Source organism: Onychomys torridus, chromosome 23 (assembly GCF_903995425.1).
Source record: "Onychomys torridus chromosome 23, mOncTor1.1, whole genome shotgun sequence".
Taxonomy (NCBI): Eukaryota; Metazoa; Chordata; class Mammalia; order Rodentia; family Cricetidae; genus Onychomys; species Onychomys torridus.
The window spans coordinates 64853855-64866349 of record NC_050465.1 but is presented as its reverse complement, the minus strand read 5'-3'; the positions used below and the strand labels follow the sequence as shown (position 1 = coordinate 64866349).

Below are 12495 nucleotides of genomic sequence, written 5' to 3'. Positions count from 1 at the left end.
AGTGCCTTCAGAGGCCCATACATATCTAATTATTGACTAGTCTTGGTCTTATTCTAGGAAGAAGATGAACTCTATTTTAAGGTAAGAACTATAAACATAGGCCATTAAAGGTGGAAATTCTCATAAAACTTTAGCTGCTAAAAGTGTACCTGTGATCCCTGGTGCTTTTACCAAGAGGTTGTTCAACACAAGCTTTTATGGAGAGAAAATTGAATTCTCTCCCTAGCCCATTTGTACCTCCATATGCACAAAGCACAAGCAAGTAACTGTTGTTAGCTAAGGCCAGGATCTGTCAGCAGGATGGATGAGCTTTTGGTAGGGTCCAAGTGTCCCTTTTACTACGTATTCTGCCAAGACTCTGACCATCCTCTTCTTGGCCAGGTGTCAGCAACACAGTCTTAGCAGGAATTGTAGACTCCCTCATGGAATGCAGTGGTTTACACTTACCGTTTGATTGTTTCTTCCTGTCTTCGCCGTTTCTCATTCTTCTCTTTCAGGTAAGCCAGATTTGTTTCATTTCTCAAGCGATCATTCTCGCGAGCAATGTCGGAAGCATTTTGAATCACCAGACCATCATATGCCTTCATCCCCATATCCTCAATATACTGGAGAAAAGTGTCCAAAGGGTCTTCTTCAGGATTAGCACTCATCATCTTGGAGGGTATCATGGAAACGGGATGCTTCCTGAAGATTGACAACACATCATACCATTAGCAAGGTTAAGATTTGTCCCTAAGATTTTTTTGTCATCTCAAATCACAAATGAGTTACCAGGCTCCTCAGGATGTATGTACCTCTCCTGGGTTATAATACTTAAGCTAAGGGTCATTGAGATGACTCCATGGGTAAAGGTGCTTGCTGGCAGGGCTAGCAACCTGAATTCCAACCCCAGAATCCCTATAGTGGTAGAGCATAACTGACTTTCTAAGTTGACCTCTGATCTCCACACATGCACCAGGGCATAAGTGTGCATCTATGAGTACTCCTGCACCATAAATAAATTAACGTCTTTAAAATGTATTTAAGATATAGTGAGTTAGAGCATAAAGTTGTTATAGAATACCATTAAGGAAAATAATAGAGTTAAAAAGGATTATGTCCCATTCATATTATATTAGCTCTCTGTGTTCCCTTGAGTGAAGCTGAATTTTATATAAATAATTCAGATTTATACATTTTAAGTTTTCCAAAAAAAAATCTTCCTTGTAAATTACAAGTTTCCAGAGTATTTGAAATAACATGAAATGTGTGTTATTTGAGTATTAGATGCTCCATCAACTCAGTAACATTAGCAGGACAAAGGACCACAGTTCTACCCTGCCACCTATGAATTTGTAAACATTGTGTCTGAAGATAAATATTTAGTTTGTATGAATACAGACATAATTTTGTTTCTCAAAATGTGTTATCATAACATAGATCCAAATTTTGTATTTTCATTATCATAATGACATTTCCATGTATATTTAAATTAAAATAGTGTTATATTGGACAAAAATTAAATTTCATTTTTCCTTTAAATACTTAGGTGAAAATGTATAAATCAAAAATGGCCATACAAAATATAACAGCAACCAAGGAAAAACACATATTTGCCATATAATTTGTATACTTTTGAGACCCTGTGTTATTTTCAAAATGGCCCTCTATAATTGTTTCATATCATAATTTTCTATGATATATAGTGTCTGTTGTCAGAACCACACACATTCTCAGCAGTCAGATAACACTAGCTTTGATATTATTATAGCATTGATAATAAAAAAAAAAGTCTCACAACTTTGAAAAACTTAAGTTCCAGGTATAATTGCTTGACAAATCAAAACCAAATCAAGCCATAGTTTAAAACTTGGAACTTTGACATGGTGCATCTAGCTCTCATAAGAGAATGACAAAACTCCCATTACCTGCTGTGACTTGTAGAAGAGATGACTGTGAAGGATTTATCATAGAACTCAACAGTAGTATGTACATTAAAGTGCACTAAGATCATGACAATGTTAGTGAAGATGCTTGGCAACAACATCCATGTGAAGTGTATGTGGCCTTGATGGATGTATGCACAATAGATGAGTGGACAGACAGGAAAGTGTTAGAAATCACCATGTTTTAAAGAACTTTCCAAATATTCACAATGAGTTAGAAAAACTGCTTTGACAAAAATAAAGAAAAAAATTACATAAAAATAAAAAATGAATCTATGTTAATAAGACTTATTTAATTTCCTATTCACTGTGGCATAGAAAATGGATATAAGTGAGTGGCGTGTGGGATATGTCTGTCATGCTTAGAGACCCTTTCTCTAAACAAATAAAAATTTATAAAGTACCTTACAACTTTTATTTCCTTTAAAAAAATCATGGAACTGTGGATCAGTCCATCTATTTACTGCAAAAGCCAAGAAGTTTCTTTTTCTAAGTATACATCAAAATCATCCTGAAATGAAAATCATATTTCATAACCTGGGTTGTAGATATAGATATCTCAATTCACATCAGAATTTATTAGCCTTTTAACTGACAGTTAACAGTTAACTCAAATTTGAATCTCGTGCTGAATTTACAGGTTTCTTTCTCAGTCTGATATTTTAAGAACTGGAGGTTGTTTGTTGGCTTTGCATTAAATTTTTATTATGTTTTGTTTGATTTCTTAGCTCCAGTGGGTTAAAAAGACTGAATAGTCTTTTAATTCCAACTTTATAGTATATTGAATTATATGTAACATAATTAAATTGTATTAAAATTACATGCTTAAGTGGTGAGCACATAGAAGAGAAGAAAGTGACTGCTGTGAATGCATTTCATGTTGATGGGAGGGATTCAGGAAAGTGTCTTTCAGCTATCTAAAGCATTGCCATTACCAGAAATTCACTTGCATCACAAACATGCACTAGGTACTCCAGGCTAAAAAAAGACCAGCCTAACTTTATGACAATTAATCTTGCCTAAGTTAAGCAAGCCAACTCAGTGTTATAAGCCCGCTAGAGGTAACACCTCAGGCTAGAATGATTCCTCCCACTCTGCCCTCCAGCAAAACTATATTTTTCCCAGGTGCAAGAAACATGGGCATCCAAAGGGTTGTATTTTAGTTATTTATTTTGCTGAGGATTTCTACCAACCCTAGTGATTCACATACAGTTTACATATTATAATTATGTATAATCAACAAGGTAGTTGATTATTTCTGAACATTAATTACCATTATTAATGGCATTTTAAATTACATGGAGTTTAAGTTGTTGTTCTGAGAAAATGTAAAAAATATTATTGCAAAATGTTTATACATGGGAAATTTATTTTTTAACTCACATGGATTTTTTTTTCAAATGAAATTCAGCCATATTGCCAAGTCAAACTCCATATTATGAATGGGTTACATGCTTATGTGTGTGCCCATATCCACCTCCAGGAAAGTGTTTGGTCATCTGATCATCCATCTATTTAAGAGTCTATTGGACACCTGCTACAAACAAGGCACTAATGAATGCCAAAGTATAATCTTCTAGATGTCACATTGCAGGAGACTAGAATAATAATTACATATCATCTGATTCTCACACTGTTTACATCATCAGCTGGCCATGAATTCTTTTTTTTTTTTTTCATATTTTGAGGATAAATGGGTATAGCTTCTCAACATTGACATTTGGTCTTTATAATAAGATTAGCAGCCTGTCAATGATTAAGCTCATAATATTTTGTTTGCGGTCTCCATGGAAATTAGTTAGTGATGTATGGGGGTGGCAAGGGGGACTCTGAAAACGTCCTGTGGGACATAGGTACAAGTTTTTCCTTGTGTTCTAAAAACCTCAAATAAGTTGTTTCTAGGTCTATGGCTTTGCATTAAATAATACCTTTAAGCTTCACTTTACATTAACAAAATGATGGCAGCTGGAATGGACTATGTCATGAGAATTTGGTTAAAAAAAAAAAGTGTATGTGTTTAATAAGCCTGGTGTTGATATTGCTAGTAGAGTCTTTCACAAACTCTTTTTAAATCAAAAATTTTTATTACATTCATTTGTGGATCTTTTCTCATTGAAAGCTATTTGATGCATGATGCCACAACTTCTACATGAAGATCAGAAGACAACTTGAGACAACTGGCTATCTTGTCCTATCATGTGGGTCAAGGGGATCTTACTCAGGTTGTCAGGCTTGGTGGCAAGTGTCTGTATCAGATGAACCATCTGTCACCGACCCTCAGTAATGTGTAAAATAAAATTGTTTTAAAATGCTTACTATTGATTTTATTTTTGTGTTTCTATGTGTATGTATGTTTATTTATGTGTGTTTGTCTTAAATAATCTATCCACATGTTTCAAAGTAAAATTAGTTTACCAAGGAGTCAGGTTGTTAAATATAATAATTTCCACAGTTATGAACTGGCAGGGCCTGAATGATGGCTCAGAGTTGGAGGCACTTGTGTATTGTTTTATAACCTAAATTCCATCATTAGACCCTACAGGCGGTAGGAGAGCATAGACTAGTAAGAATTGACTTCTGACCTATACATTCATGCTGTGGAAAGCATGCCTGAACATACACATACACACACACACACACACACACACACACACACACACACACACACAAACACGCACACATGCACACACACATACACATATATACACATACATACACTTCCTTCATCACAGAAGTTCACATGAGAGTAAAACTAGGAGTTAACATATTTTTTTCATTAAGCAAATGATTTGTAATAAAAATACTTATACACGCTACCTCTCATTGTCCAAAATTAGAAAATAAGGGCACTGGGATCTGTGGCCCATAATGCTCATTCCATTTTAAACCATCCAACTTTGCCTTTCCAAGTTGAAGGATATGTTTTAGATGAATAAACCATAGCTTTCTCATAGTGAACAGATGTAATAGAAAACTGAACTGTGTTAATTGTCTTCTGTGTTATAGCCACTACTATTTACTGCAATTAGCATGAAAATCCAATAAATCATAAATATGTTTTTAGAAGTCATACTCATGGATAAAATAGATGTTGAGAAAGGTATGTTCCATGTCTAACCCATTTAAGACTTGACTGTAGTTCCTGCCTCTTAAATTGCAATTCTGTTTAAACAGACACAGAATTCCCCAGTCTTAGGAAATACTGTTAAAATGCAGCTGGGCTCTTGTGTTCTATGCAGCATTGTTAGGTTTTTCTCAATAACTAACCATATCCCTTACTTGGCTTCTAATTAGACATTGAAACAATAGAATGCAAAAGGTTGAAAGAGAACTTCTGCCTTCCTATGGCCACCAATAATATTGTGCACCATGTTTTTTTTTGTTTCAATAAATGAGAGACTTTTTGCTGCCCATCTATACTCTTGCAGCAATGTGTCTTAATTCTAAGAGTAGATATGCTTTCATTGGAAGCCCCAGCACTGATACAAATAGTGAAGTGCTATGTATGTGTTTACTGGAATTTGTGGCTAATTTAAAAATCATATGAGGGATCCTCCAGGGATAGTAGGTTAAATTACCAGATCAAATCCCATACAACACACAGTGAAATTCAGGTCCTTACTGTATGATTTTCTATACTTCTATGTTCTGCATTTTCCAGAGATTCTGTTCTTTTAATATTTAGATTACTGTGCCCACAACTATTTCTTACCAAAGCTATAGATATTGGGGTTAAATATTAAAGTGGATGACTATTTTTTCAGCTTTCCATTACATTATTCTTACACTCTGTTACTTACAACCTGTTGACCACACCCTTCACAAAGACTACATTGTGTAATGTTGTGACATTTTCTAAAATTTGAGGTTTAACTTAACTAAAATGCACTAATTAAATTCTTACTTGGCCAAGAGAAAAAAACTAAGCATTTAACATTGAATTGAGCTTTCTACACACACACACACACACACACACACACACACACACACACACACTTTACACAGCCATCATTGTTCCTGACAAGGCTGAATATAAAGCTGATAGTGATATTAATTCTTCACAGATGTTCACACAGAAATAAAACTCTCCATCATCAAACCCACAGCAAAAATCATATAGGCCCAAATGAAATAGATAGAAACATAAAATTTTAAAAAATACCATTTTCTTCCTCCCTTTCTGTAGCTGATACTTTCATCAAGGAAACTCAAGTGCTAAGCCATTCTGTAACACTTAGTAGTAAAGAGAAATTTAAAAATAGTGAGTATTTTTGAAAAATAAATGCATACAAATTTCTCCAAGAGCACATGCTTCTGTAGCATTTCCCCTCCACCAGCAAAGAAACCCACTGTGTGTGGTGCCAGTCTACAGAGTATTTCACACAGTACCCATTCATGGTGAGAATGAGTTCCTCAAAGCCACAGGCTGGTGTGGGAGAGAAGTCACACAGAAGGAGTCAAATGACTATTTAGGCTGCCTGGCTCTTCCTCGTCTATGTCTAAGCATCTCTCATCATCCCTTTGTCTAAATTTCTCAGGCAACTCCTCAATTAGTATAATTTCCTGCATTGCTAGGTCCACCTCTGTAAGCGTGGGCCTGATGGAGGTGAACACTCACTCAATAAGGCATATCCCTGTGATAAACCTGATAGTTCCACTTACCCAGGTAAAAGTTGCATATGTACCAGCATCCTTTGAGTGAACTAGCCCTCTTGACACTGGTGTTTTGTTTTTTTTGTAAACTCTTTACCCTAAATTTCCAAAATGGAGCTGTCCTCTACATGAGATTTGGCTTTTCAAAGATACAGAGTGGTGGCAACTTGTTTAATCTTTATTTTCCCACCCATATTGAGCGATGAGAATGAAAAACAATGCTGATTTTGAAGTGAATTGTTTCCCCGTATTTAAAGTCTCATAAGAATTTCTAAATTTTAGACCATAGCGAACACCAAAAGAAAATCTTATGATCAGAATCAGGTAAAGTTCATTTTATGCTATTATCATAATGTAATTTGTGATATGCTGAAACATCCTAATAATATAGGAGAGAATAAATGCCTTGATAAAAGACTGGATACTTGACCCTGACTTTATACTTATGTTTCAATTATTTGTAGATGGAGGAAGATTCCTAGTTTCATTCTTTATACGTTTTTGAGGTTTTCAAAGGATATTTGTCTTAATGCTATATGAAGTTTTTGGAATGTGAGTTATTAAAATTTGATTTTCCCTCTCCTCATTCCATCTTCCTTGAGATAGAGAATCCTAGAGGTTTAGGTCGAATGAATGTTTCCTTGTGTGATTTTGACTGTTTTTTTTTGTGTGTGTGATTGTTGTTGTGTTGTTGAATTGTTCAGCAATATAAAGACTATTTTACATTATTTGCATCTACTTACACCAATCTAAAATCACATACCACACAGTGCATGTGAAAAATATAAGTATTTAGTAATCAGACTTCACATACATATGTTAAATGCATATGCAAATTCCTATCTAAAATTTGCTAACTTCATAAACTAGGACCAAATCAAGACTAGCTAGCTTGGTTAAAACCCATAAGCCGTGTAAACCATGTCAAAAATATTTCTGCAATTAGAAACTTAACAAACTGTCAAATACTAGTGTCAGAGATTTTGATCTGTGCTTGGAATCCTGCACCCTACCCCACAAATGGTCATGTTCATATTCTCATTCTCAGTGTTCTCAAAATGCAGCTGTTCTGCACAAAATGGGGAAAGAAGTTACCACCAAGACAGCCTGCAGGAGTCACTACAAAGGCACTGATTGCTTCTTTCTCAGAAAACAGATTTCTTTGCAAGGAGTTTTTCTTCACTAACTCCCTTCCCTAAATTGGGAAGTGGGCATAGATCATGCAAATGCAGTAGCATCATGTACCAGGCATCTCCCCCAACTTCCAGGTTGTCATGGTGTCTTTTACCAAAGGTCTTAAAAGATTGGCTACATCCTCTCTAATATTAAAGGCTCAAGCAAAGTGCCAGTGGCTAAGGGACTTTGTGGAGCCTTGGGCCAATTGGTTCCAGACGCTTACAAGGCAGTATTTGCAAAGTAGACATAGTCAATTTAATAAATTGCTGACTGGAGCTACAATGGAAACCATCCAATTGAGTTGATAGTCTATGACTGATTAATTTATTTTAAACAATAGCCACAATTGTCTTCTCAGAGATTTTGACACTTCTGCACAACTTTCCAAACCATTCAAGTTTTATCACTCTGCTTGTCCTTTGTAAAATTGTAGCATTTTTTCACATGTCTGTTTTCACAAATTCCTAAATATTAAGTGTCTTTCTCAAGAATTCCCTTCTTCTCTGAGTTGGACAAAAACATGTGCTACTTTTCAAAGTAAAACAAAATCATTTATACACATCTGGCTCTTCTTTGCTCATTTGTTTTTTAACTTAACACTTAACAATACATCAAATAAATTGGAGTGTGTCCAAAATGTAAAAGTTAAGAGATCAATTTTTGTTCTTGCTCTCTATTCATTATTCTATACTAAATGATTATAAATTGTGGATACTAGAATTATCAAAAATAGACCATATAACCTCTTCCATTAAATGTTCTTATATTTTTCACTACATGTAGAAAAATAAAAAAGTACTTATTTAGTACCCAAACAACTTTAGTATTTTTTAGGAAAGATGAACATCTTTAAACACAATATTTTCCCAGATCTGCAATATCTACCAACATTTCAAGTACTGAAAATATTCCTGGGTAGTTTTGGAAAATCAGAAGGGAGATATTCCAATGAAATAAGTGCATGTCCCAAGTACAGCAAGTCTAACTAAAGTTATTCAGAAGATGTACATTTTGGTTAGACTAATGAAATCTTCATGATATTGGCTGGTATTAAAACACATTTTCAGGAAAGTATCTTTTTGGAGTCAGACAGAAATAAGCAGTTTCAGCTTCTAAGTATGCCCAGTAATTTGGATATTTTGTGGTAGAGTGTATACCTTTCTTTCTGAGAATGCAAAACTGGGCTCTCATTGATGACACCAATGAACTGAGCCCGCTGTAAAATATTTATGGTATGGAATAAAGACAAGTAGCAGCAGACACAACTTGAATAGCAATTAATGACATGAAAATACTTTCAATTCTTATAATAATTCAACATAGCTTATTTTACTAATGGAGATCTATTTAACATTTCCATGGCAATCACTAAGTGGGTAAGGGATTAAAAATAGCCGGGGGCTCACAAACACTGTGGATGCCCATGTTGTATCTTTATTTCTGCTCCACCTAATAAAACATGCAAACTTCAGCATTAAGTATCCCTAACTAAAATCCATCCCATTTCATAACAAATCACTTCCACTATTTAGTTCTGGATTTAATTAGCATGCTTATAGAATCTGAAAAATGAGATACATACCAAAAATTAAGTCCCCAGGGAAAGCTAAGTGCAATAGTCAGGAGGTGACTTGGGTCTGTCAGAGCCCTCTCTCAGGGCTGGTCTCGGGGCAGTTCGGTAGGAGTAATCCAGCACCATAAGAAACAGACTTGTAGGTCAGTTCAGCTTTTCTTCAATGAAAGTGCATTATATCTGGATGGGAAAAGTGTTGAATCCAAGATTCTTCATCACTAGAGACCAGAGCATTTTCGATGTTCTTTCTATCAGATAAAATACCCTTTAAAGTTTGCTAGGGAGATGCAGTGGCAGAAGACAGCTGCTTGCTTCCTTAAATCGACATTCAGAGAAAAGAGGGCATAGCTAATGGGTGGGGATGAGCGCACAGCCCCTCTCCTTCCAGGTCCAGCAGGGAAGAAATTGAATGATTTTACCCACTTTGCTACAGAGATGATTACAAGACCCGAAGCAGTCACCAAGCTGGCTAAGGTACCTCATTTGATCATGTTCTGTGAAGACAAAAATAAATGGAAACAAAAATCAGACATGTCCTCTCTAAATGTCTCCTTTCAGCCCCAAAGAAGATGCTCTTTCTCGTTGCACACATACGGAAGGTTTGGAGAAGCCTAGCGTGTAGCATCGTCCCTCCCCCATGACAACCAGCTTGCTCTGGCTCTTCTCTCTCTCTCTCTCTCTCTCTCTCTCTCTCTCTCTCTCTCTCCCTCTCCTCCCTCCCTTTCCCGGACTCCCTCCCTTCCTGCTTCTCTCCTCTCTCCAGCTGCCTTAGTCTGTTGATGCTGCTGCTGCTGATTAATCAGAGATGCTGAAACAAAGAACCTACCTTCTGAAATAAGCAGTAATCTCTCTCCTCTGCTTCTGCAATCCGCCTGCATTGAACGGCAAAGCTGCCAGGATCCTAGCACCTTGGATAGTTCCTACACCCTAGGCCCACTGGAAAGGGAGACAGAATGACTGAAGAAATGGCAGGAAACCCCTAAAGCAGCCCGATTTCGGCTCCCCGGGGGCTCCCATCCTCATTAAAGGCCTCCCATCCAAGCAACAGAACGTGTCTCTTTTATTTAACTGAGCTAAAGTCTGATTTGTCAATAACAAAATCAAAAGAGAATAAAGAAACCTCTTGGTTTATATCCACTGTTTAGCATTAAATCAGTCTTTTTGGAGAGGAAAATTTAAATTAATCAAAATTATTGTTCTTGTCCGGAGGATAAATTTAAGTTATAAGGTTTTCACCCCAGTGGGGCTAATAAAAATGAGCAACAACTTAAACGGAACTCTCGGATCTCAGTTTGATGCCCTTATTTGATATCAATTTTGCCTCCACCCACCCTGCACAGCAGAGCCATGCACACAATTACTGCTGACGTACTTCAGGCTGCTGCTTTCGGAGAGGGGGGGAGGAGTCTTTTAACCTCATCAAAACAGCTTGATGCCACCTGCTCCCATGGCATGAGAACAAAACTAGCCCACTTGGATAGAACGTGCACAGTGCATGTATACAGAACAAAGGTCTCCCTGGTACCTCAGTGTCTTAACCAAAGTAGAATGTACAGTGATTGTGGCATATGCAGTCCCAACTCCTTCAGATTCACTGCAGACATGCTTTAAGCCATTCTATTTCTTGCCTTTCCCAAAGAGATTCTGGATTCTTTTTTTAATATTCCACCAATTCTGTGTGTATAATTTTATTTTATACACTATGATTGACAGATGTGTATATACTTGTGTCCACACATACACAATATATTTAGATACTTGTATGAATATATATATATATATTACATATGACAAATCCAAATTTTCAAGCTTGTTTTTCCTCAGAGTAAATGATGAAAATAGATTTTTTAAAAGAACACATTGTTTGTATATGGTGTAATATGATGATTCCTGGGTCTTATTCTGTGTAATGACAAGACAAGAAGGCAGAAAGTAGGGAAAGGCATGAGAGGGAAGGGAGAAATAAAGGAGTACTATGGTAAGACTAGCAGCAAGGAACTAGCTTATGCTTCACATGGGCTAAAAGAGATTTTCATGAGAAAATGTGTCTGTATTATTGCACAGTGGTCTCTACACTTTTTTTTCATGTCACTTTCCCCCAGCAACTTTCACCATAAATGGCTTCTGCTTGCAGGCTACTCTTCTTTGAGTTAAACACCTTGATTCATAAGTAATTCAGTCTAAAAATATCCTTATGGACCAATAAACCATATATATAGCAGTAATCTTTAGGTCACCTTCCTAATTCTTAAATGACAAATAGAACTATGCTATGACTTCATATGTTTTGTTTTTAGAGTTTAACTTACAAGTATCCAGGGAGTAATAAATTCAACACATTGTATTGCTGGATATATCCCTAATATATATTACTCTATGTAACACAACTTCTCTAACATACATTTTAAAGCTCACTGCGGATTTCCATGTCTTTGTGTATCTAGCTTATGAATGGACCAGGATTTCCATTTAATGTAATAAGATGCCCTGGAAGATTAGATATATGCAAAGAAAGGAGGGAGTATAGGTAGGGAAGGGAAGAGATAATATCAGATGTGTCTTTTTCAAATAATTTTCCCCTCTCTTTCCCAGCCAGCCCCCCCATCTCTCATGTTAAAACCTTTGCACATCTCAGTAAACAGACTCAAGTGCCACTTACAATCTGGCAACAGCTTCCATGCTGCGATTGAGAGGTTTACTAATGTGTCATTATTTTTTATAGTGAAGTGCTCTCATAAAAGTTGTCTTTCATCACAGAGCCAAAGTTGAAAAGTTGTTGTTGTTTTAATAAGGAAATCATACTACAGACATTTGGGGAAGTAAAAATATTTTATCAGGATGGATAATTTAAGCAGGTTTAGATGGCAATATTTGAACTACAGAGACTATGAATAAACAAGGGTGAAATCCCTCTATGTGTGTGGGGAAACAGTAATCAGGTAAATGAAATGACATGCCACCAGTACCACCAGCTAATCAGGAGTAGAAACCAAGTCAATGGCTCTCATTCTCATTGTCTATCACCATGGGTTTGTTACCTTATCTCCATGCCAGACAATAATTCCCAAACAGTGATATAGATAGATAGATAGATAGATAGATAGATAGATAGATAGGCGTGTGTGTGTGTGTATGTGTATGGATGGATATAAGTGATAGATAGATAGA

General features: G+C 36.1%; 1 protein-coding gene across 3 annotated transcripts in view; it reads right to left on the bottom strand.

Moving 5' to 3' along the window:
- The window catches only part of Nyap2 (neuronal tyrosine-phosphorylated phosphoinositide-3-kinase adaptor 2), a 280606-nt gene extending 269969 nt beyond the window's left edge, over nucleotides 1–10637 (bottom strand). For 2 of the 3 annotated variants that reach the window (XM_036172984.1, XM_036172983.1), the window contains exons 1-2: nucleotides 9337–9986; nucleotides 448–684 (exon numbers count right to left, since the gene is read on the bottom strand). In XM_036172984.1, the coding sequence (XP_036028877.1) occupies nucleotides 448–668 (221 nt within the window). In that variant the 5' untranslated portion in view covers nucleotides 669–684; nucleotides 9337–9986. Of the gene's footprint in view, nucleotides 1–447; nucleotides 685–9336; nucleotides 9987–10153 lie in introns of those variants that run through there. The other variant, XM_036172982.1, reaches the window with a different exon arrangement.
- Between the last annotated feature and the right edge of the window lie 1858 nt (nucleotides 10638–12495).